Source organism: Cladophialophora psammophila (genome assembly GCF_000585535.1).
Source record: "Cladophialophora psammophila CBS 110553 chromosome Unknown aczJe-supercont1.2, whole genome shotgun sequence".
NCBI lineage: Eukaryota > Fungi > Ascomycota > Eurotiomycetes > Chaetothyriales > Herpotrichiellaceae > Cladophialophora > Cladophialophora psammophila.
In genome coordinates, this window is record NW_006912923.1 from 2,248,847 (window position 1) to 2,273,031 (window position 24,185).

General features: G+C 52.0%; 7 protein-coding genes across 7 annotated transcripts; 3 read left to right on the top strand and 4 right to left on the bottom strand.

Annotated features, from left to right (window-relative positions):
• Positions 1-374: 374 nt before the first annotated feature.
• A1O5_02172 (high mobility group protein B1) lies at positions 375-951 on the bottom strand (the record flags this gene model as incomplete). The annotated part of the gene is made up of 4 exons (XM_007742788.1): positions 375-404; positions 460-581; positions 640-735; positions 786-951. The coding sequence occupies 4 exons, from the start codon at positions 949-951 to the stop codon at positions 375-377; spliced, it is 414 nt and encodes a 137-aa protein (XP_007740978.1).
• Positions 952-7,964: 7,013 nt separating this feature from the next.
• On the bottom strand, positions 7,965-12,287 carry A1O5_02173 (uncharacterized protein; the record flags this gene model as incomplete). Its single annotated transcript, XM_007742789.1, has 1 exon — positions 7,965-12,287. One exon carries the CDS (start codon positions 12,285-12,287, stop codon positions 7,965-7,967), a length of 4,323 nt encoding a protein of 1,440 aa, XP_007740979.1.
• A 483-nt stretch (positions 12,288-12,770) lies between these two features.
• On the top strand, positions 12,771-14,234 carry A1O5_02174 (uncharacterized protein; the record flags this gene model as incomplete). Its single annotated transcript, XM_007742790.1, has 3 exons — positions 12,771-12,932; positions 13,028-13,172; positions 13,270-14,234. 3 exons carry the CDS (start codon positions 12,771-12,773, stop codon positions 14,232-14,234), a joined length of 1,272 nt encoding a protein of 423 aa, XP_007740980.1.
• A 623-nt stretch (positions 14,235-14,857) lies between these two features.
• On the bottom strand, positions 14,858-15,943 carry A1O5_02175 (homoserine dehydrogenase; the record flags this gene model as incomplete). Its single annotated transcript, XM_007742791.1, has 1 exon — positions 14,858-15,943. One exon carries the CDS (start codon positions 15,941-15,943, stop codon positions 14,858-14,860), a length of 1,086 nt encoding a protein of 361 aa, XP_007740981.1.
• Positions 15,944-16,185: 242 nt separating this feature from the next.
• A1O5_02176 (uncharacterized protein) lies at positions 16,186-17,289 on the bottom strand (the record flags this gene model as incomplete). The annotated part of the gene is made up of 1 exon (XM_007742792.1): positions 16,186-17,289. One exon carries the CDS (start codon positions 17,287-17,289, stop codon positions 16,186-16,188), a length of 1,104 nt encoding a protein of 367 aa, XP_007740982.1.
• Positions 17,290-18,148: 859 nt separating this feature from the next.
• On the top strand, positions 18,149-18,811 carry A1O5_02177 (uncharacterized protein; the record flags this gene model as incomplete). The annotated part of the gene is made up of 1 exon (XM_007742793.1): positions 18,149-18,811. One exon carries the CDS (start codon positions 18,149-18,151, stop codon positions 18,809-18,811), a length of 663 nt encoding a protein of 220 aa, XP_007740983.1.
• A 3,179-nt stretch (positions 18,812-21,990) lies between these two features.
• Positions 21,991-22,543, top strand: A1O5_02178 (uncharacterized protein; the record flags this gene model as incomplete). Its single annotated transcript, XM_007742794.1, has 2 exons — positions 21,991-22,442; positions 22,495-22,543. The coding sequence occupies 2 exons, from the start codon at positions 21,991-21,993 to the stop codon at positions 22,541-22,543; spliced, it is 501 nt and encodes a 166-aa protein (XP_007740984.1).
• Between the last annotated feature and the right edge of the window lie 1,642 nt (positions 22,544-24,185).

Consider the following 24,185-nt stretch of genomic DNA (forward strand, 5'->3'; position numbering starts at 1 on the left):
ACAATACGGAAAGCAAGTCATCAGTTGGATCTTTTTGCCAGACATTGCATTGCATAAAAAGCTAGTATACAGCAAGAATCAGAGTATGCTTGTGCAAAGTTTGCAGCTCAGCTTTCTGGTTCGTGATCGTTATGATGATGATGGATGAGCTTCACCTCACAACGACAACATGACCTGATCTCTGAAGCTCGATGATTCCAGCTGTAAGCTGCATTTCTGAAGCATACCGACCCTTGTCCATAACTGACTCCCATAACCCCTGCCTCCCAGCCGATCATTGCTAGTGAAAACATGATGACAGAAAAAGAGAACTTCGACTGGACTTTGACGTTGTCGCATCGGAACCGTGGTCAAGCCTGATGGCGCGAGACCGTTTAGTCCTCATCGTCGTCGTCTTCGCCAGCCTGATGGGGTGTTAGAGCATGTTCCTGTCTGATGAACTGGGAAGTAATCACTCACATTGTATTTCGCCTTTTCGTCTTCATATCGCTTCTTGTCGGCAGCGGCCTTCTTCTCATACGGTTCGCGCTGTTTGTCGCTCAAGGCTTTCCACTTGTCACCGAGCACCTTGCCAACCTGGCCTGTGGGACTTGTAAGCACATCTGGTCATGGAGCCAGAGGGGAGGGAACGAGGCGTACCAAAACTAATGCCAGGGTTCTCCTCGCGAACGGTCTCGCGCTGCTCATTGGCGAAGAACATGTAGGCAGAGAGACCGCGCTTGGGAGCATTGGGGTCTTCGCCACAGTCAGCTGGGCTCAAGCTTTCAAGAGGAGTGTAAACGGACCCTTCTTCTTCTTTTCGGCACCACGGCCCTTAGCCTTGGTGGCTTTTCCGCTCGCCTTTGGCATCTTGGTTGTGGAAGACTTGGTGACCTTGGAAAAGGAAGATTTCGGTTTCGAGGTAGTGGTTGCAGTCTTATTGGTTGACTGCGCGATGCGTTGTTTAGCCATGGTACAGCACAGACTGAAGACCAAGGGAGGGAGAGGGAGGTGGGACTGGTGTGATTTATGAGCTGGGGAGGAAAGCAGTAAGAAGCGCAAAGAGACGGTAAGGTAGACAATCAAAAGAACCGCGCCAGTGATGGAGAAACAAAGGTGGATGGCGCAAGTGAAAGAAGGGACGCAGCGCGCAGGCAGACTGGGATTGTTTTGGGTGAGTGCATTGGCGCGCCAAACGCGTGTTTTGGCAGTGACAGTGGGTAATTGGAGGGCAATTGGACTCACCGACGCAGTGAAAACGCGTCAATGGCGTGGGTAGCGGGCTGTGAGGAGTTGGTGGTGGGTGGTTAGCGGCTGTTTGAGTGTAGGGTGCTGGAGAAGGCGACGACGAGGTCGCAAAAGGGAGCAAACAGTGCAGCAAGATGGTGAGAAGAGCATTTTGAATCGCAGTTTTTGGCGCCAGCGATGGGACAAAAGAGGTGGTGGTGTGGAGGGGAGAAGGCGAAAATAGTCAAGAAGTGAAAGTGAGTACTTACAGTGAGAGTGGTGATTTGGTGGTGGCAGTAACAGTAACGCAGTGCAGCGCGCTCACAGTATGTGCACACACAGTATGGGAGGTGAGGAACAGTACTGTGAGGGAGAGTGGTGGTAGTAGGAGGAAAAAATGTATGGGAGCTGAGGTGGGTGGGTGGGTGGGTGGGAGAGGCTGAGCAGGGCAGAGAGGGAGAGAATGATCAGGGACCAGGACTGACTCTGACTCGGGGGAGTCTGGCCCTGCCCTGCCCGCCTCTCGCCATTTCTCCCTGCTCTGCCGTCTGCCGTGCCTGTCTGTTGATCTGATCCTGGCTGGCTTGCCCGCTGCTGCACCACCACCACCACCACCACCACCACCACCAACACCAAACACCACTTACGCACTACGCACGCACCAGCGCGCACACCACTCACCACTTTTGACTCCTCTTGCTGCTGCTGCCACTCACAGCGCTCCAAACTCGTTCGCAGCTGAATCAAATCAACCTGTGATCTCGTCACTCTGCACCTTTTGCTCTCACTTGCCCCCTTCCCCCCTCTTCGGGGCGTCGCTCTTCCCCTCCCGCCAGTTTCCAGCTTCCAGTTTCTCAGCTCCTTCCCTTCTCTCCCTCCACTTACTGCTCTTCTTTCACTCTCTCCTCTTTCCTCTTTCTTCTTTCTCGCTCTCCCTTTTCTTAGGCCCGCAAAAAACTCTGCCCACTCTCATCAATCGGCCCAATTCCTCCACAATCATTACATATGGAGCCCACTTTTCGCCCGCTCGTTGCAACCACTCAACCCATCATCACTGCGCTATCCTTTGCCCGCTCCGTGCCAGCTCCAAGCCTTTCACGCCACTGTTTGTTGTTTCTCATTCCGCCGCTGACACCATGGCAACTCCAAAACGAGGGAGTAAATTGTAACAATTCCACTTGCGGGCAACAACTCTTGCCGCTTCAAAGCAATCAGCTGGTTTTCTCCTCCCCTCAGCTGCCACCAAAATGCTTGGGAGCGTGGGAGCTCCCTTTCTTGCATTCCTCAGCAGACAGCTTCAATTCCGTTCCGTATCCACCACGGCTAAGCTGTGAATGCATTCCCGGGCCCTCTTCTTGCCAATTATTTGCTGTTGTTTATCTGAGAGGTTCCTGATCCTGTCCGTGGTCCAATGCGGCAGCCTAGGTAGAGAGTTGGACACCCCTTCCAAGGCCCCAGTTATCTTGCCAACGACCGGGTACTCCGTAGCTGGTCACATTTCGAAACTAAGGCTACCCTGGGATGATTTTTCAGGCCCCCCAGAACAGACTACAAGTACCTAAACTCTTATGAGTGCATAATGTAGGGAAGTACCTTGGAGAGCTAGCTGGATTACCAAAACAAACATGGACAAAAGCAGACCCGGTACGTACCGAGTAGCAGTCCTCGGATGATTTAGCTTGTTCTAACGGTTAATTCTTGCCGCAAAAAAGGAGACCTGTCTCTGTACCACCCACCCTGTACTGGGGATGTACATGAGATTTCTCCATCCCTAAATCAGATGCGTACTACAAGTCTGATCTCTCGCAGGCGCAGGCGTTAGTACATAACATAGCGAGCGTGCATGCATCACGTGTAGCAACCTGGCCGTTAGATCCTCGGTGTTTAGGTAGGCGCATCCGCGGCGAATGCCTGGATGTGCGGTCACGTGGTGCGACAGATTTGCAAGAAGCACCTCGTACAGTTTGGGGGAAGAATAAATACCCGCCATGCCCGCCCCCTGGTAATGTCACGTGGGGAACATATAGCCTCCCTCCCCAATCCTCAGTTCTTCACTTGGGCTCAGTGAGAGGAAAATATTTGTCGAGAAGCGGCCTTTCAGCCGATGGATGCTTTATCTTGGGAGTCCAGGTCTCGCGTACGTACATACGACATTGGCGCGGCTCGAGATTGATGGTCATGCCACGGGGCCCTTTTTCACTGTTAGCATTGCATGAGAATCGCTTTTGACCTGACAAGGAAGACGTGGGCAACGGTTATGGCGACGGCGTGGTAGCTTTACTTACTTTTTGCTCATCGCTGGGGAGGTCAGCGAACGTGAATGCAACACCCTTCGTGACATCTTCCTTGGGCAAAAGACAGGACTGTTGAAGGAAGAAGGGGACAGGACGAGAAGTTGGAATAGAGAACTGGTCCATGTGAAGGCATGAATTCAAGCCACAAACCCCCCCCCCCAAATCAGTTCGATCATGAACCCTCTCAAGCCCCCTCCATATGGCAACACCATTGGCAATAAGAAAGACTTACTCTAAACCCGGCGGGAGCCCACGACGACCAAGAACAGCCCTGTCAGAAATCCGCCTCATCAATCTCTTCCTTATCAGAATAGTCCGAATCAATGTAGTCGCTTTGCCCTTCGCTTTTGGCCTCCTGCTCACGCCGCCACTTCTGCGGACAATGCAACAACGTGGTCCGCTCCCATGCTTCCAAATTTGAGAAGTACGCCTTACAAACCTCGTCGACACACGTACAGTCCTCGTCTTCGGCGGCAAAGAGAATACCGCAGTCACAATAATAACAGAGCAGGCCACGTTCAAACATGAGACTGATACAGTAGCAAATAACTTCGGCGGAAATGTGACAGAACTTGTGCTTCCAGTCGAATAGGATCCTCGACGATCTTCTAGCGAAGAGAGCCCTAATCTCTGGAACTATTGGAGTTCATCAAGAGTCGGGGAAGTGCAATAGGTAGGTCATTGGCGTCGATATTGCTAAAAAAAAAAAAAAAAATTGCCTTCCAGCCCACGGCGGAGCTTCTTGATGAAGCTGTCCCGCTTCCCGGGCCTTGGCCAGTCCTTTCGTTCATCGAAGTCATCATCAGAGTCCTCAGAGTCGTCATTCGGCACACGCTCGTACCTCATTTCCGGAACATGAAACCCCAATTGCAGAGGATGCTTGGGATTATGCCATCCACAAGCCACTGGCTTGCGCGAACATGATGTTACTCGGCATCTGGGCTTGCCCTAGATTTTCCGTATAGTGGTTCAGGTCCAGAAGGCCCGGACTCCAATCACGCGGGCCCTTTCCCAGTGTCTGCCCGTCTTGTATGCAAAGAGCCAACATTGATACAACCAACAGCACATGGTTCTGAGGACGGTCAGCAAATCATGGCCGAGAATGCAGCTTCAAGCGAGTCACTCACACTTGTTCAGGATCGTCCATTGACACGAAAAGCTCGTTGTGCTTCCCTCCCACGAACATAGACGCCCTCTCCAGGGCCATTTTGTTCCTCAAAGCCTTGGAGAGGCCGGACGGAGAGTCGGCTGCCGGGCGAAAGGGGCTGGGCATCCCGGGTGTTCTCACGACTATGTCACTATTTTCGGCGGGCGATGACGGCCTTCAGCCGGTTCCACTTCTCTGCTACAGGCAGATCAGCCCGATAATCATACGGCGGAGCGAAGACGATCTGGTCCATGACCGTGCAGGAGATCCAAGATTAGTTCAAAGTGAGTTCGTTTAAGCGCAAGGAGGTAGAGAGAAAAGGCGAAAGACAACAGGCTCCTAGCCTGAGGGCGGTTGATCGCCCATCTTTATGTATTCCAGGTGTGTGAGGCTGTAGCCTTGCGAAGATGCCCGCTCCGTGCTCGAGTCCATGGTTGAGGGAAGCCTGGCATAGAAGCCCAATCCAACGCTCACTCGTGCCGAGTAAAGCAGCCTATCGGGCAGCTGACAAGCATAGATTGAATGCATTCGGCCCCATTGTGAGTAAACAAATCCTAAATAGGGGTTCCTGGTACGGCTGCGTTTGCGACGCATTCTCGAACCCCCGGGGACAAAAGAGCGACGACCAAAAGCGATTCCGCGATTGCTTGGGGACGGCCAAGGATTGTCAAAGTCAACAAAGTCCAAATGGCACGCCAGACATCTGATGCGTGGCCATGTAGCGCTCCTCCATCCTCCTAGAATCAGGCAATGCCAAATTGCGAAGACCAATGAGGTATGGACTTTCGTTTCCGAGGAGGGGCGGACAGTTGCGGCCCTGTGAGGTTCTAACCACCTCTGCCAACATTCAGCAGCCCAGACCGGCTGATCAAACCACATGGACTCGCGGTGCATGCAGGACACTTGGGACACTTGTTAGTGTCAAGGCGACTCGCGCTAGATTGACTCAGATAGCGCGCGAGAGGGAATTTGTTGTCCTATCAGCAGCAGGGTCAATCTAACAACTATCGCAACGGTCTCCCAGCCAGTGCCAGAAAGCCAGCACCAGAAGACCTTGTCGACAAGAGATCACAATCCGATGTCGATACAGCGAATTGACTCTCAAACTCTTGATAGAAAGCGTCATGGCTGACTGGGCTGATAACTCCGTGCCACGCTCTCATTTTCCCGAACGTGCCGCCTTGTAGTTCCCGGGTCACTGGTGAACTGCAGGTGCTGTGCCATCTGATTTGGTTTTTCCACGGGTTGTATTGGCCTCCGCACTTTTGATCGTATAGTCGAAGGGGATACGGAGGTGGCGAAACAGCTTGACTCGAGGCTCATGCCAGGAAGGAAGCCGGCGGTTGTCAAAATGAGCCCTCAGCGACAACCAAGTATAAGTACCAATCCCTGTGTAAGTAGGAGGATGATTGTCATAGTTAATCAGTACGTATCGAAACATCATCCTCCCGCTCATTTGGTACCCTGATTATCGAGATCTTGATATCGTGCCCCATCGTGGAGAAAGACAATCCAAGACTGAACATCCATCAATTCACTAGGTGGGTCTGATGAAGTCTTTGCACGGGGTACTTGTTGTTAATGCCTGCCAGACGCGAGTCAGGCGGGCCTTCTCATGCTTCTTCTCGACGATCTACCCACAAGGACGAAGCATGTCAGCAGGCGACGAGCTGTTCCCATGCAGTCCTCTGCCAGAGCGTATCTCAATTTCAACCTCGGGCCGAAAGGAACAAGCATGACAAACCCAGTGCCAAAGAGGGCCTTGGAACAAGTCCGTCCGAGACAACGACGTCTGCGATCGTATACTCTGGTGGAAGCACGACTTGCCCTTCGAGCCTCGAATCAGTTTCGCAAGACCTCCACTCTCTCCGCCTGCCAACATGGCCCAATCCAAGGATGCAGCACTCAGGGGGCATTGTTGACCGGAGCGCTACAATGGAATGCAATGTGGAAGAGGTTCCCATGCGCAAATCTTTGGAGAGCTTCCTAGCAGCTAAGCCTGCAGGAGCGAGAATCGCCGATGTTGAAGACCGAAAGATGCGGACCAGAGATGAACAGGCCACTCAGGTTCCATCCTATCTCAATGCCGTCATGGATCTGGATTCTTCGTCCAAGCCATGATGTTCAGAAAAAGACCATTCGGGTCTGGTGCTTAGGTAAATTGGTCCGGATGAAGCTGAGCATTGCCGACACTTGCTAACTGTCCTAGTCCAGGAGACATGGTTTTCATTGCAACGTCAAGCTTGAAGGAGAGGTGATCAAGTCGGACATAATGAGTTGACAGGGTGAAGCTGAAGGATTGGGCTCTGAGCTTTGTATGTGAGGTCGTCAGTCTGCTGCCCGGGGGCGGGTTGGGCGGGGATGAGTGCGTTACAATTCAATATCTCAGCATCAGCAGAAGGGTTAATGTATGCTAGAACACAATTGCAGATTTGCAAGCAAGCGTAGCACATGAGCAGTCACTTCTTTGTACCTTCAACAGAGGGAAGATACTCGGTACTTGTTGTTGACCGATGCTTCTTCGTGTTTCAGCTGGTGAGCTTAAATGATCCGCCCAAACGTCAGCCGATATTGGGCTTTGAGGCCTGGAGCAGCCTGGTGGCCTGTGGCCCGGACATGTGTAGGGGGCCACCGGGGGGAGTCTTTGGTCTCATTATCCCGTGCCGAGTACTCCGTACTTGCTCCTTACTCCTTACTCCTTACCACACACCACACATTCATACCGTTAACGGAACAGGATCTCGGATAGCAAGGTATACGGCACAAGCAGCACGAATGAGGATTTGCGCGTCAAACACACTCTTGATTTGGAATGTCGATATTCATTTTACAATCTCTCGCGCAAGTAAGTAATTGCGCCAAATGGTCCTGGGACCTGAACCCCATTCTGCCTACTGCAGCCTCACAACTCCCTCGCCCAGGAATCAATCACAAATATATAGCGGCGGACGTATCCTACAACTACGACCTGAACTCCATGCTGAACAATTTGTCCCAAGGTCTCTCCTTCGGCTTCGCCAGCGGTGACGGAGCCGACACAGTTTCAGCCCCCCCTGCAATGGCGGGATTCTTCACTGGGCTTGCCCCGGGCGTCGTGACGGTCTGATTCTTTGGTGTCAATGGTGATTGTGACATGCTTCTCGGGGTTGGCGCTGCATATCCCGGTCTTCGGTTCAGCCGTTGTGCCAATGGAGGCGATTCGTTCGGCGTGGCTCTGAAGGCACCGATTCTTCCTATCGTGGCTGAGCGGGCAGGCTCAGACGTAGCAGGGTCACCACTCTATTTTTCTCATCAGCCGCTGCGCGTTTTCCCCTTGTTTACGGGCCGAGAAGAAGATCTCGCCTCACCACTTCAAAGACCTGCGCATCCTCCCTGTCCGTCTGGCTCGCCTCGGTGGGACGGCGCACGATGCTCGGCACGCTGGCAGTTCCAGCTTGGCCTCGACTTTGACTCGCCGCTTGCGCCGTCATCGAGCCCGCTGAATCTTGGACTTCAGCCTCATCATTTTCATTGTCTGCATCCGCGTGGGCGTCATCGTCCGGGATGGCCGCAGCTCTGCTGCTCGCATCATGTGGCGGTGCATGTCGCCGTGGCTCAACGTCTGTGTCGCTCGAAATAGGTGCCAAAGGTGAAAGTTTCGATGAAGGCATCGCGTCCTTAACGCTGCTGCTCCTGTCGAGAAGCTTGCCCTTGAGATCCACGCTCTTTTTGCTTCCCGAGCTCGACCGCCGACTGTCCAGACTTTTGGTAAGCGTCTTGGTCACCATGTTCGTCGTGGCACTGCTGCCACCACCAGCACCCATACCCATGCTTGACTTATGCTCCTTCCTGCCCAACCCCATGTGCCCCTTGACCTCGACATTGCTTGCTATCACAGTTGACTTTCCGACCGAGGGCGTGCCAGGCGCGCCCAACTTCTCCTCTTGAGCATCAATCATGTACCACCTCAGCCCATCTGATAACTCGAACGGATTCTCGTCGTCAACACTCCTTGTTGACCCACCATCATCCACTACCGTACTTGCTGCAGCCACAGTCGAAGACGAAGTATTGCCACGCATGCTTCTACTAAGATCTACCACTCTCTCTTCTATCTTCGTGATTCGCGCGAGCAACCAATCCCTCGACTGCAACTTATGCGCATCCTGCTCTCTCAAAAAGTAATGTGGTGCACCGACGTTGAAGGCCGCCCAGGGTCTTGTAGCTTGATTCCTCGTCGGCAGAAACAAGGCCAAGTCCCCTTCCTTGAAGCTCCTATATGCGATTTTATCGTGCGCTTCGGCTTGAGAGCGGTGTGTTCGTTCTCTGTAGGCGCGGGAATCTTTTTGGTATTTCTTCGCGAGCGTTTCAACGTCCTTGTAGCGTTTCGTGATCAGGTCTATAGTGCTATCCATATCAAGTCGCGACAGTGCCGAGAGGAAGCCTGAGTATTTTGTCGATTCAGACGTGAGGTCGTTGTCGGACGTCCAATATAGGGTGTCGAGGTCTGACGGGTCAGAGTAGTGTTGTGCTGGCGTTGAACCGGATATGGTCCGCTTCATGGAAGTGCCCGGTCCCGACCCCTCGTTCCCACTGAGCACGGCGCTTGCATTAACTTTACTTGCACGCTGGATTACCAGTGTGTCTTCTTGCCGCGAGACGTAGTAGCCAAACTGCTCGAGCATGCGAATGATTCGATCGTGATGATGGAACAATCTCTCAGAAAGCTGTTTTGCCCTCTCGCCTCTCTTGTCAAAGTGTTTGCGCAATTTCTCCTGTTTCTCTGAGGCGCTGACCGCCTCTCGATTTAGAACCTCAATTTCATGCTTCAAGCGCTGGATGACACCCTCATCTTCAGCTTTGCGGTCCATTAATTCTGCAACTTTAATCTCCTCGGACTTCAGCTGTTGACGGAGCGCATCAGAGCCAGTCTCACCAGCGGCAAACTTCTCACGCAGGGAGTGCATCTCTGCGCGCTCGCCCGCAAGTTCAGTCCTGAGCGCGGAGATCTTGCTGCGTTCCTGTTCAATGTCTTCCCTCAGTCCATTTGCGCATGTCTCCACCAAAGAGAGTTTATCTGTAAGCGTCTCGATCTGACTTTCCGCGTTTGACAATTTCTCCTCAAGCGACTTATTCTCCGCAGTAGCGAGTTGGAGAGAATCATCGAGGCCCCGAGCATGGATGGCGGCACCTTCAGAGAGAATTTCCAATGCGTTGACGAGGCGGCGGAGATCATCTGGTGGAGACCCCGCGGGGGATAAGTTAGAGTGTGCACCTTGCAGGATCGAAATGTATTCTTGCTGTTGATCTTCCATTGAGCGCAGTTGGTTTGCTAGAGTCATATTTTGAGATTGCACGGCTGCCCGTTCTTCCTTGAGCTGGTGCAGCTGACGATCGAGTGTTGCTGCTCGCTCGCGGTGTGCGGCCGCTTCCTTTCGTGCTGACTCGACTTTGCGGTCTGCCAGAGCGAGATCATCGGCCGAGGTCTTCTTCAGTTGTTCCAACTCATTCCGTAAGTTGAGCGTTGTTTGATCTTGTTCAGAGCGAAGATGATCCCTCGAGTCATTGAGACGATCAAGCTCTTCTTCCGCTTCTTCCAATCTGACTTTCAGGCGATGTACTTCGTCGTCCAGCAATTGTCGCTCCTCCTCGAACTCTTGCTTCTGAGCTTCAAAGTTGGCCATCAGGTCTCGTTTGACCAATTCCGCTTCTTGCATTTTGTCCCTGCTCTCAGTACTTGAACGCCGTTCCGCATGAGCCTCCTCTTGCAACTTTTGGATCTGACTTTCTAATGCAACAATTTTCTGCACCAAGGACTTCTCGTCCTGGTTATTGGATAGTCTTCGAAGCGAGACTGACGACCTGCGAGACAAGTCGCTGTGCCTTTGTAGCGTACTTGGGGAAGGTGTTTGTTGTCGTTCGAAGTCTGCAGCGCTACCAGGCTGGAAGATCCCGCTGGCAGGCCGGCTGAGCTGGCTTTGACGGTGCAGGAGATCTTCCAGCTTTCGCACTCGACTGTCCGAGGCGCGAAGTTTCTCCTCGAGTCTTGCTTTCTCGTCCTGTAAACCTCTGACTTCATCCCCGTTACGGAGAGCAGCACTCTGAGTGAGATCGTGGATACTCCCGTTCTTAAAAGGTTTCGCTTTCTGCTTCCGGACTGGGGCATCCAAATCTTTTATTCGCTGCATGACAGACTGTACTGCTTCATTGATGCCGAGAGCTCTCAGGTCGTCAACCCAGGCAAAGATTTCGTCTCTGCTTACAAACGGCCAGGAATTTCGTGGTGCTGTCGCTTTTAGATCGATGAGTGCATCTTTGGCATTCATATCCTCATTCAAGAATTCGCTGTGGGAAGCGGTCCATTTCTTTCGCCGTCGTTGCTCCTCTTCGGTCTGCTGGGAAAGGTCTTCGTGGAGGACGTCGACCTCTGCCCGCATCCGCTCAGTCCACTCAGATCTCCGTGTTGCTTCCACGAGTGTAGCACCATAGACAAGGGGAAGCTGAAAGACTCGGTTGAGAGTCGCATAGTTGTCGTTGTCGTGGAAGTCTAGATTTGTGATGGCCGACTGTAATTCCGCGAGTCGAGACTGGATATTGGAAATAATTTGCAGGGTAGAATACCAGTCATTTGACGCTGTATTCCGTGTTTCAGATGCACTCAAAGAAGCTTGAATAATTTCTTCCACGACACCGTGCATGGCGGGCAACAATTCACGCGTATGCACGGCAGCCTTTCTTGATGCTGCAACAACGGATTTCTGGTTGTCTTGCATCTGGACGACATCTTCATAATCTGAGCTTATCCGCTTCGCCAATGTCTCAGCCTCGTCCAGCAGAGCATTGGTGTCGAAATCTGGGACTCGCGTCGAGCGAGCCTGGGCCTGACTTGTATCCTGCTTTAGCTTCTCCATGCCAGACTGAAGTTCTCGCAGCCTCTTCTCAAAGTCGGCTGAGCTCTGTTCAACACTCTCTGCAGCAGTCTGCAGAATATTTCGGTCAACCAAATCCAAAAGAGTGCCGACAGGTGCTGGTGCATCCTTGCCATCAGGCTCAGCCGGGCGCCGCAGCACCTTGACCACATCCTCACGAACTGGGAGCTCCGCAAGGGTATCGACATTTGCTCGCCAATCCTTGAGGACCCCTCGATGTTCTTGGATATAACCCTGAGCCCACTGATTTGTCTCGTCGAATCGCTGCTGTAGGCTTGTAACATGGTTACGCAGGTTGTCCAGGGCGACCTTCATGGATCTGGCAATGACGGATGCCTCGTCCGCACATATTTCTATGTTCTCCACACCTGTTCTGGCAATGTCAAACGCCTCAAGCGCCCAGGTCCGCCTGGAATTGAACAGCTCGTGCCATGCCTTGAGACTGGTCTCGTCGGTGAGATAGGAAGGGGGGTCGGAGAGAGGTTTGAGTTGAATATCGTCCCGTGAGGGAGGCTTGGAGTCTGGCGACAGGAACTGTTTGTCGTAGACATAGACTTCTTGTTCGTTATTGAGATTCTTGACAATCTTGCCGCGGGCCGTCATCAAGATCTGGCGAGAGGCTGGAATGGCAGCATTGGCTTCGATCCATGACCGCAGGTTGTCGACACGAGCGACTGGATCATTGAAGGTCAGCACGCCGCCGGTGTGAGAAATGTATACTTGTAGCGCCATGGTCTCCCCCTTCACCACCTCCTCTTCAACTTCTCGAATTCTAGGCAGATCTAGCAGAGTGGGAAGGAGTCGGAGAGCGCATTAGGCGGAACCGTAATGCAGACCGCGTCTGAGCGGCAGCATGTCGTGTGAATGGATGGAATTCTTAGTCAGCAGCCTCTTCGGTTATCGGAAGCTTTGTCCTGATTCGGTTACTGTGACCATGGAGAGGAGTACTCCGTATGTTATGTCGTTGGGCGTCGCAGTGGTGGGCTTGGTGGGTATATACTAGAGCTAATCTCTACGACTTTCATGGGCAAAGAGGATGAGGCGCAGATAAGAGACTCGTACGGTATATATATGCCGGACACCGGCAAGTGAGCCTCTCACCTTTGATTCCGGGTCACAAGACATCAGAGGTCATCTGGAAATCACTACTACGGCGTCCTCTCGACAACAACAACCAGCAAGAACAAGAAGGAGGGGCAGACATCCTAGCCCACAATGAGCAGCTTTCAAAATATCGAGAAGCCGTCCTTGGTATGGCACTGGAGGTCCTGGGACGACATCAAAGCAGCCTCAATGTTCACGCTGGGCAATTATGTCAACATTATCCTTCTGGCCATCTTCCTTATCTTGGCCATCAACCAAGTGAGACTCAAGAATGTGAGTTGCATGAACCCTGCCACCGGCTTCACAGCGATCTGCTGTAGCTCAATCAACCCTGGTCGTCGCGGACAGCGTCGTTGACTTCTCGTCAGCAAGCTGCCAAGAAGGTCGGTTTCGAGAGCCGCTATCTCAAAGCCCCTGAGTTCCCTCCTATAGAGGAGCAACCAGACTTTGACTGGGCAGCAACAGAACCTCTCCGCTTCCGGCCCTTCAAGCCCAAATACCATTTGACCATGGGTGAGTTCCGCATTCCATCCTGCCATCAGCGTTCGCTATCTTCTCAAAGTGAAATCTCTTCTCTTGTTCCTACAAGAAGAGGCTGACTCTACACGAGCCGAATCTGACGAGTCAGCACTTGAAAACCTCGATCCTTCGGAGTTACTAGTGATGGACAGGAACTACGCAGACCGCATCGCCTACCGCCGGAAAGTCATGGCCGAGCATGGCGAGCACGTCGTTGCCGTGAATGACGATTATCGCATCCGTCCCGCCGTCGTGGAACTCTACCAGTTCCTTCTCGGCACTTACCTACCGCTACGCTTTCCTAAGATGTTTAAATTACACGAAACCGATTATGAGGAGGGCAAGACGTTTATGCTGGAGAATCTGGTGACCAAGGCCCTATTTCCCGCGAAACCCTCGCCTCGGACGTCGACAAAAATGCTGTTAGAGACACTTGGTCGGACACTTGACGAAGACTTCCTCTTCCTCCTTCCCGAGGAAGAAGGAGACAAAATCACGAAGAAGAAAGAAACCAATAGCGAGAGCTCAGAAGGTGATGCGAAGTACATCCTCGAGGCCTACGTCTGCTGCTGCCCCAGCGGATTCGACCCGCGTGAGAAACTCGGCAACAGGCTCGCCAAAATCCACGGTCCGGTGCCCGGCTACCCTCAAAAACTGGAGGCATCGATGGACCGATTCTTCTCCCGGCTCGAGGTAGGCAAGTATGTGCGCCGCGTAAACTGGGCCGTCACCACGAACACCGAACTCTATGCCGCTGGACCCGGCACCAACCACGCCCACGAAGGGGATGAGGTCGAAGAACTCGAGGACGTCGATGTGGACAAGACGTTCCTGAGGTGCGAAAGGCAGACGCTACACAGACTGCCGAAAAGTAAGGCGCTGGTGTTTGCCTTCAGGACATATTTGTACCCGATTGCCCAGGTAAAGGAGGAGGGGAAGGGAGAAGAACTCGCACAGGCTATTGATGGGTTAAAGGAGGGCAGTGTGCCCGCAATGCACTTTTACAAGAGGGGCGCGGTGTGGGGAGAGGCCGTCAAGAGGTACCTCAGAAGCTGAGAGGACGACTCAAGCGTGAAACGAAGGGTACAGGATCTAGGTAAATACGGTGACTGGTCCTACGGACCGTTCATGTCAATATGTCATTATCTGACTGTCTGATTTTCTGATAGAATGAATGAATAAACGAGCTCAGATCCGAGATCCACGTCTGTGAAAGAACCCGCTGTTCCCCCTCCTCCTCTAATTCTTCTCCTTTTTTCCCCAGAGCTTTGCAACAAGGCAAAGAGAGCAATGATGAAAAAGGGTGTACAAAAGAAAAGAAGAAGACTTCTTTCTGATGTTGCGGTTCCGGAAATTGATGCAAGAGCCCCAGCTCTTGACTTGTCGGATAACAATATTGACAACAATATAGGTTAATAATAGAGATAAGGAGATGCAGAAGGAAAAGAAGCAAGAAAGCATGGGAGGAGGGGGAGGGAGGCTTTATATACCCCTTCAAGTGTGCAATACGTGGGTGGGAGTAATGGGTGTCTCTTTGAGGTAGAGTTGTGCAATGGTCCGGTTACACCTAGGCTCCAGTGTGGAAGGAAAGGTGGATATATAGATTTGGAAGAGGTAAAACTTTTTGGGGATATTCCTCGTGCCACTCCCCTTTTGGGCTGGTCACTCTCGTGTCTATGTTATGCCAATCGCTCAACCACCTTGATCAGATCTGCCGTGACACCCATCGCGGTGACCTCGCCACCTGCTCCGGCCCCTTGGATGACCAACGGATTCGCGCCGTACCGTTTGGTATAGAAGCAAATCAAATTGTCACTGCCCCTCAGGCCTGCAATTGGCGTCCCCTTCTCCACCATTTCCAATCCCACCTTCACTTCTCCCTTGCCCACATCCACCGAGCCGACGTATCGCACAACCTTGTTTTGAGCGGCAGCTTGGGACTTATACGATTCCATCTGCTCGTCAAATTCAGGTAAACGGGTCATGAACTCGTCGCTTGACTCCGCGGACTCTAGTTCCTTCGGGATGAGACTCTGGACGGGGAAAGAGTCCGGTCCTTGGACTTTCAACCCTGCCAAACGCGCGAGGATGGTGAGCTTCCTCGCGACGTCCATCCCGTTCAGATCGTCCCTCGGGTCTGGCTCCGTATACCCTGCCTCTTTGGCCTGTTTTACAATCTCCGACCATTTCCCTTTCCCAGACCCGTCGGCAGGAGCAAAAGAGTTGAACAGGAACGACATGGTTCCTGAAAATACACCTTCAATGCGTGTGACTTGGTCGCCCGTCGCAACCAGATCTTTTAGTGTAGATATCACGGGAAGACCTGCACCCACGCTGGATTCATGGTAGACCATTGCTTGTCCATTCGCCTGGTCGACTGCCGAGAAGATATCGTTCCAGAGCTGTAAGCTGCTGGAGAAGGCCTTCTTGTTCGGTGTCACTACACTTATTTCTGTGCGCAGGAAGGAGGGGTAAGCGTTCGCGACATCCTGAGACGAAGTGTTGTCGACGAGGATGACTTTTCCAGGGGCGGACGAGAGATATTTGACAAGTTCATCGGGAATGGAGAGAATTTGCGAGGACGATGATTGTAAGTCGGACGGAGAGACAGGGGAGTAAGATGTATTGTAGAGTTGTTTCGAGGAGCGGGAGAGAAAGATTAGTGTGGGGCGCAGCCGAGAGGGAAGCGAGGAGAGTTGAGACAGAAAACAGGTGCCGACACCGCCGACACCGATGACTGCGAGGTGTATGCTAGGTGAGGACATTCTTGAAGGTGAGAGGATTGAAAGCGAGTTAGGTTGTGAGAGGAAAGCTGGCATTGAAACTTTTCTCTGTCGCACTCAATCGAATGCGGGGTAAAATGCGAGGACCGGGCGCAAACGGCAAGGCTGCACCACAGCCTCGTCAGATGCCACGGGCACGTGCTCCAACAGATCGTTGTAGCAGCATTGTCGGAGGAAACAAGGCATCAGTAGGACATTCCCCTGTCAGTCATCGTCGTAGATAGTTATTGATTTCGTACGTCAAACCCAGGAAGACCAGCCTGTCCATCTATGTCCTCCCAGAATTTGGCGTAATCCACTCCTTTCTTCTCCAAGCGAGTCCTCAGTTCGCGAATTGCTTCAGCCTGTCGTCCTTCCGTAAACCCTCCAGGTTGCGAGGTTTCAAACTGCACAATCTCGATCCAACGGAAGAAAACTGCTTCAGCGCCGAGTTCCGTAAGAATGCGTCGGAACCTTTCCACAGTGCTGTCCTGCTGTTGTTCATGGGCGGTGATTTCTGGCGCTTCATGGACCTTCCAGACCAACCATTGCTTCTCATAGTACACCAGAGCGAGATTCTCCAGGTCTTTGAGTTGGATCGCGCCTTTCTCCACCAGCCTATGTGCATCCAGCATCGCCTTGAAATCGAGATCCCAGTCCTTGTCCAGGAGTAGATAACCAGTCTTTGCAAGAGATGTGGTCTGCATGGCGGGATCGACTTTGACTTTGATGGTCAATTCTTCATCCAAATTCCAGGTCTTTGCCACATCTGGATTGTCCCCAACCAGTAACGGTGTATCCCATTTTCTGCCTCTCCGAACAATAATTTCCGTGTCCCTGAAACCTATTGTCCTCCTCCATTCCCACGGGCCCACAGACCTCAATAGCCTGCTGCCAAAGACAAATTCCTTGGGCCAGCTCCCAATCAAGCCGAAGATGGCATAGTCAATCATCAGCAGGAATGTGCGTGAAGTGACAGCATTTATGAGTTCTCCCACTCCCGCAGTCGCCGTGTCAATTTTATACGCAGTGTCATATCCGAATATTGTAATGATTTGTTCAAGGTAGATTGGCACGGCATAGTAGAGGCGGACACAGAGTCCAATTGTAATGAGCAGGTTGAGGAGGACGGGGACTGCAAATACTCGTTTTTTGAGGCTAGGGGGAGTATGATCTAGGTGAACTAGGTAGATGTGGTCCGTGGGAAGGGTGGAAAGGAAGGGTCTGAGTGAAGCTGGGGCGTATTGGAAGGGTGTGGGAGGCGCGGAGGCTGGGCTCGCAGGTGGCTTTGTGTGGGTTGTAGAGGGATCTGCGGATTTTTTGGCTCGCTTTCCAGCGGCACGAGCCATCTTGACGGAGTCCAGCAGAGGAACGGGGGTGAACACCTTGCTGGTGCGCACGATCTTGTACAAGCAGATCTTGGAATCCCTGCAACTTCCATGCGCGAGTCAGTATCTTCACGTGATGGCGACTGGCTGATTCAACCCACATGTCGCCATCTGAAGTACTGGGTATAGCCGGATTGAGCCTTCAATCTCGGACGCCGTATCCTTCAGCTTCATCTCCTTCCTTCCAATCAGCAGTCAGGTCTTCAAAACCCTCCTGCATGTGCTCCGATTGCACCATGATTCCCCATTCGGGGTAGAGCACCTCGTTTACCAGGCAGGGTCAAGCCCCAGCCAAGCATTGAGGCTTGTGCAAAGCTTGGTGATCTGGCTCGCTCTGGCCGCTGGGGCGGTTCGAGCTGAATGGCAAAGCTGACATCGACTAGGGGCTGAGATTCCGAAACTGCCCAATCCAGAGCCTGCGCAATCTGCATCTGCTACTATATCAGGCACTTTCTGCTTACAAGACCCTGTCGCCCAATGAAGCCGTGTCTGAGGTTCCGAAGCCTTTGATGCAAGTGCTTATGCTCACCTCCTCTTGCCTCCTCCAGTACTGGCCTCCTCCTTCGCGTGCCTGGCTATGCCCTTCGCATGTGGACGTGGGTCGTCGCCCTGAAATACTGGCCCTTCGCTGCTCTCGCGACGATCTTTTGGAATTCCCTTTTGCGAAGCGTTGGCGCCCTGGGTTTCGCTGTCAAGTCAAGTCCTCTTTCCTTTGCACCTTTCTACTTTCGAACCGAGTCACTCTTTCTTCCATTTACCTGGCTTTAGTTGACCTTGAGCGCCCCAAACTCGGTGTTCCTCTTTCAAAGTAATACTCAGTATGGACTTCATTCCAGATCGCCTGCTCCTAGGCATCCGAGACGCAAAAAGCGCAGTACCCAACCTTGCGAACGGGCACAACCCGACAACCACCTCGGGCGGCGTGAATAACCCAAAGATGACTCACGCTCTGGGCAAGTTGGCTCAGGCAGGAGTCGCCGACGATGTCGTCAGCTCAGTCCTCGGCATACCCTCCACCACGACCACCATTCACGCGGAAAAGATCACGCATGCAGCTGAAAAACTTAGCAACGCCGGATTGGGTTCTTCCGTCATCAGTCCTTCCCCATCACCATCATCATCATCATCGCACAGCAGCGGCCTTGCCACAAAATACATCGTTGTAATTGCTGTTGTTGCCGCCGTCGTCCTGCTTGTCCTTTTGACTGGTGGATGCCTGTGCTGGAGAAGGTACAAGAGAAGAAGAGCATATAATGTGGTGAGCAAGGGTGTCGACACGAAGGGCAAAGGTGTTATGCGGGAGAAGGAAGATATGTTTAATGCCGACATGGGAGAGTCAGAGAGTTTCAACGTCGATGGTCAAAAGCTTACAGAACGCAACTTCGAGAGCGGATATGACAAGGTCGATACTGGTTACGAGGGCACGGGTTATGGAGCAGTTGAAGAACATGGCGGCGACAAGAGGGCGAGACTCGAGGCTTGAGGCTTGAGGCAGGAGTGCGATGCTGGAGATGTCGCGATTTATCGATCTCAATGTGGTGGTGATCTTCCCAAGAGAATGACGGGCACATGGCGTTGGTGAAGGATGTCACATTGGAGGCAAAAGAAGAATGGTCCTAGTTGGAGTTGAGGTTAAGTTGCTGCCGTTTTCTTGTTGTCTTCTCGAGCCAAATTTTCCATTTTCGTTCTCCTTATGATCTTCCCTTCAGGCCGCATGGACGGACTTGATTTACTTCTTGATCGTGGTGCAGTGCACAACATTTCACCTGCCCTTTTGGCTCATACACTCGACCCGGTCTCTCCTTGTGTCAGCCTGCCTGTGTTATCCCCAACTCACAGCGACACGTCCGGGCCTCATAATATTACGCGGATCGGAATGGTAGTGCCGACAAAATAGGAGCCGAGGCGCAGCAGAAGTGAGGTCCAAGATTAGTCGCGATTGTGGCTAACGGCGATGTTCTGTTCCGAGTTCGTAGGCGCGCAATTCCAGTCGACTTCAACCTTTCCGGTGTGGTGATCAGTCGAGCCCCAAGATCTTTTGCCACGTTAGTGTCGCCGTCCCTGTCGAGGGCACCAAGAAAGTGGTCACAGTCAAGGATACCATGTTTACCATATGATTGAGTTGTCTCGTGTTGTTCACCCTAAAACCGCGAGATTCGACAAGCCGAGAGGGAAACTGGTACTCGAGCTCCTCGAGCTTACCATTACGAAGAGACTCAGAAAAGCCATACCATGTTCTTGACGTCTTTATTTCTCGACTCATTTTTGAATAGCGACAGTGGAGAAGATTTGCTTCCAGATATATTGAGCACGAGCAAAGGGTCCCCGGTACCTGTCTGGAATGCTTGAGGCAGGACCTCCCAGTGACTTCCACAGCGCCGTAAGGTGCGACGGATAACTTGGATGAAAGGATGACGATCTTGGAATAGACTGAATTATAAAGACGGTAGTTGAGGGAAACACGGGCAGTCGTTGCAAAAGCATTGCATGATCAGTGTCTCGTCCACACCATGCCACAAGTAAGTTTTCCAACCACAGAAAGTGCATTCAGCGACGTGAGAGGATGAGTAACTCTTCCATTCTCCTCTTCGCTATCCGTGAGTTGCTAACAAACACTCAGGTTTGTCTCTGCCGATCTCGCTACTCGTCTTTCCTCTCTCTCGGCATCACTTTAGCTGTCCTTCGTCTTACGACTCCCTCCAAGAATATCTCCTGGAATTCCCCATCACTGCATTTCATCCCTAGTCATGTCTGGCAATACTATGGCTACTGACACCCCAGCACCGGCCACGCGCGGCGAGCGCAATAAGGGGAAAGCAAACGAGATGGGCTCGTTAGGGTCTGCAAGACTCACCGCCCTGAGAAATCCTCAAGTCATCGAGATCCTACCGGAAGCTGACGTCACGCCAGAGGTTGGACATCGAGACGATGCGCTCGACATTATAAGGTCTTGGGGCCTGTACTTGGCCTGACCTCGAAGGTGTTCAAGGCAATGCTCAATTCCTAGTTCATCGAGGGCGCAACCGAGGTTCATCGAGCTGAAAGACAAGGAGCCTAAAGTCTTTGTTGGGATTCTGTTACACTATCCACCATCAATCCAATTCACTTGCGTTGGTGGAGACACAATGTTGAAAGGGCTCCTAGTCATTGCGGGCAAGCGGGACTGCAGAGAAGCACTCAGGCCATGGATGTTGTCTGAGCTCCTCAATACCTGGCTTGGTTCGACGATAATAGGTTGTTTCACGGCAGACACCCCCTTTTTCCACGCTGCCCGTCTCTGAACTTGGAGGTTGAGGATTTCATGACTTTCGAGGCTATATCTGGCTTGGGTGACTTGTTTGAGTGGGGCGACAGCCACATATATTGCATAGGGGGGTCGTCCAATTAACCCATCTGACGGGGCTAGGCTTTCTGCCACCATTGCTCCTACCGTCAGCAACAGCATTTCCATCAACGGTAACTTGCCCCTTGGTTATCTTAAGGAATACGACAGACTGATTTTTAGCTTTTCTCAACGAATTCCGTGTCAAGCGGATCCAAGACCTTTTATGGAGCGCAATTGCCATCACGAACTCTAGATTCGGCAGAAAAACCAGATCTAGAACGGAATTTAGGCCTGTGGGCCTGAGGGCCTCTGCGAGACGGCCAAAGCAAATACGGCGCGTTCATGGCTACGTTCTTTCTCGAATTTGATCTGATAAACATTTCTTCGTCCTCAAGATCATGGCGCAATACCCGGCAGCCCATTCACAAAATTGCAACGGCGCATCTTGGCAACCCTCACCCAGATGGCGGTCCTAACGGCGAGAGATGGCAGGGTCGTTGCAAGGGAGTGAACTGTAAGTATTACAATCTACAAATCAAGGCCGGCCTAAGAGATCTCTTAGGCAGTGAGCGGAAATTTCGAAGGATTTGTCTCAACTGCTTCTTGGAGAATGGAACAAACTGTCTATATCCATCGGTCTATTTCAAAAATGGCCACCTGGACCATAAAGAATGCTCCCACATCTGAGCCCAGTACCGAGAGCACGGTTTGGTTGCGAGGACTCCAGTTCTGACGACGGATGTAAACCTGGGGCATCTATTTGGCGACTTTGGAATCCATGGGCAGTCTTCTATTGCCAGTTGAAAGACGGTCACTCTACCAGATCGGCGATGCAAAGCAACAGCGGAGGTGGTTGAGGATTTGAGACTACGTTAGCTGTTATGTTGCAGGCACGCTTCCATACGTCGGATGAGCAGCTGCATCGTCAGAGCAGTGAATTCTCTCTGTGGACATAATGCTCTGTCCGCCCCCTGTGCCCTAGTGAAGCGCTTCCTGGAATCGTGTATGGTACGCAGTTCAGATGAGACTCAGCCTTCCATCACTCCAGCTGGCACACCTATTTTCATTTTATCTCGGACTCCTGATGGATGGCTCACTTGAACCGTAGACTCTGCTCATTGAACTCTATCTAGAGCCTCAGAGCTTGCCACTTGTTTCACATGCCATTGGTTCCCGTCCGCAAACGGCCCAGCGACATCTCTCATCTTCCATGAAGCCAGACTTTATCGTCACGCTGACAGCTACCGACATCCTTCAAACTTGGTGTTTCACCAAAGAGATCTTGCTTCAGTGCCACGACATAACAGCCCCTTCGGACTCTCGATTTCAAAGGCACCATGAGCTCCAGGATCAAACGTACCAAGACTCTGCAACCCGCCGCTGAGTCATCGAAACAAGCCAGGAAACTTATCGAAGTCGTTCCAGATGGAGATGTCCTACTGAAGGTCGGTCAAGAGGCGGAAGCTCTTGACATACGAGTCTCGGGGCTAGTCATCAGTCTAGCATCAGACATGTTTTCTCGAATGCTCTCGTCGTCGTTCACTGAGGCGAGCACCAAAGTAATCGAACTAAAAGACGATGATCCAGAGGTTGTCCTGGACTTCTGCAACATTGCCCACCACAAGATTGAGAACCTCGACCACTGCAACGGCCTGAGGCTCCTGAAGCTTGCTGAGTTGGCGGATGCACGATTTTGCGAGAGGGTGCTGCGACCTTGGGTCGCTACAACGCTGTACAGTGCTTTGAGTGCATTGGAGAAATGGGAGAGGGATAAGACGGACGTCACAGTGTACGGTGATTGGATCAGCCCTAGCTCCTTACGTGGGCTCAACATCGTACAGTGCCTCGGAGTTGCCATGGTTTTCCAACTCGATGAGTTATTCTGGTTGACAACAAAATATTCCATATTATGCACCCCGAGATTCCCTAGCGAACATCACCAAATACCCTCATTTGCCGAGTCAGCTCTTCGTTCGGGCCAACTCAGTCTTCAAGGTACGTATGACAGTCCTCTGGCCGTCGATATGTGTTCCTAAAAGGCCTGTCTTTCAGAGGTGCTTAAGCAATCCCACAAGCGGCTACTGCACGATTTCCTCAACGATGTCTTCAAGTGCGTTGGTGAAGATTTCGAAACAGGAGCGGTTTGTGGGTCGATAAAGAGGAAGCGAGCCTGCTCTTTCAGCAAGTACGGCGCTTTCATGCTTTACTTGGCCCGCGAGAATATCAAGCCAGGACAATCCGACGATTACCGGGGAACACTCTCTGAGGCGATGAATGTGATTCTGCTTCTCTCACAGCGAACTAACCGCGCTCCCTGGGGTAGCATATTAGCCTACGAGGACTGCACAAAGGGCCTTGCCAAACCTTGTCGATACTGCCTGAGAGATATCATGGCAGACTTATTGCGGCTTGTTCAACGGTACATATACAAGGTGCAAGGTGTTTGCCTTTCCTGCTACAGAGATGGCAAAGAGGAATTCTTCCATCGCACATGCCCGATTCAGGAGATCCAACCCTAAGGTTGAGACCGGGGTTTAGACTACTGATTTAGACTACTGATTTTGACGGGGGTTGGTCCGGATCGCATCGACGATATGCACAGAGTGGAGACACGATACCAACCGTGTAACATATGGAGCAAGAGCAGCGGGCAGAGTACTGATGAGAGAGACGAAGAGGCCATGGGCTACAGTGTCATGGGGCATGTTGGCAATCAAAACGAGTTGGCTAGAGCAAAAGTTTCAACAGAATTGAGATGTGATTAATCCGTTTCTCCTATAGGCAAATTCATTTCCACCTCATTCTTCTCATCGATGGCTCTGGGACATATCTCTCTTGGATATACGAGGTACTGCTTCAGTATTCCTCCCTGTGTGATTTGACATTCCAGACATATCCCTCAGCAAGAAGGTCCTAGTCTTGCTCAACTAATGCCAGATGCCCCTTTCTGACAGCAATAAGTCCGCGCGACAATGGTCACAAACAACACAGCACGATGCTTCCTCCGCACCCAAGCGGGGGAAAAAAAAAAAAGAAGCGTCATCGATCACCCATATCCGCCGAAGCACGGCATACAATCAGTCGGGAAACTCATATCCTCAGCGAGGGTGAATTATTTTTCAAAGAGATGATGACGAGGAAGTGCGGTCTACAAGAGATAGTATCAAAAGGACGAAAATACGAAGTGTGTGTTTTGTATTCTCCCAGAATGTGCCGTGTGGTTGGCCAGGACGTGTCTGCTGCATTAGGTTAGCGCAGGACTACCACTCAGTTATCGATGCCCCTTTTTAAAGCCTCGCCAGCCTTATTTACAGCCAACGAGCCTAGCACATGGACTTCATGTATTTCTCAACAACTCCAAAAGGTCAAAATACCAACGTGGATGTCGAAGCCGTTGTCCCTCCTCAATTGACCTTCGGGCGCTTTTCATATACTCAGCAATAGGTTGTACGGGTACGTTGCCCTTTGTTCGTCCAGGACATCACGAATCCGGTCTCCCGATGTAGTGCCTCCCAGTCACTTCTCGAAGGCC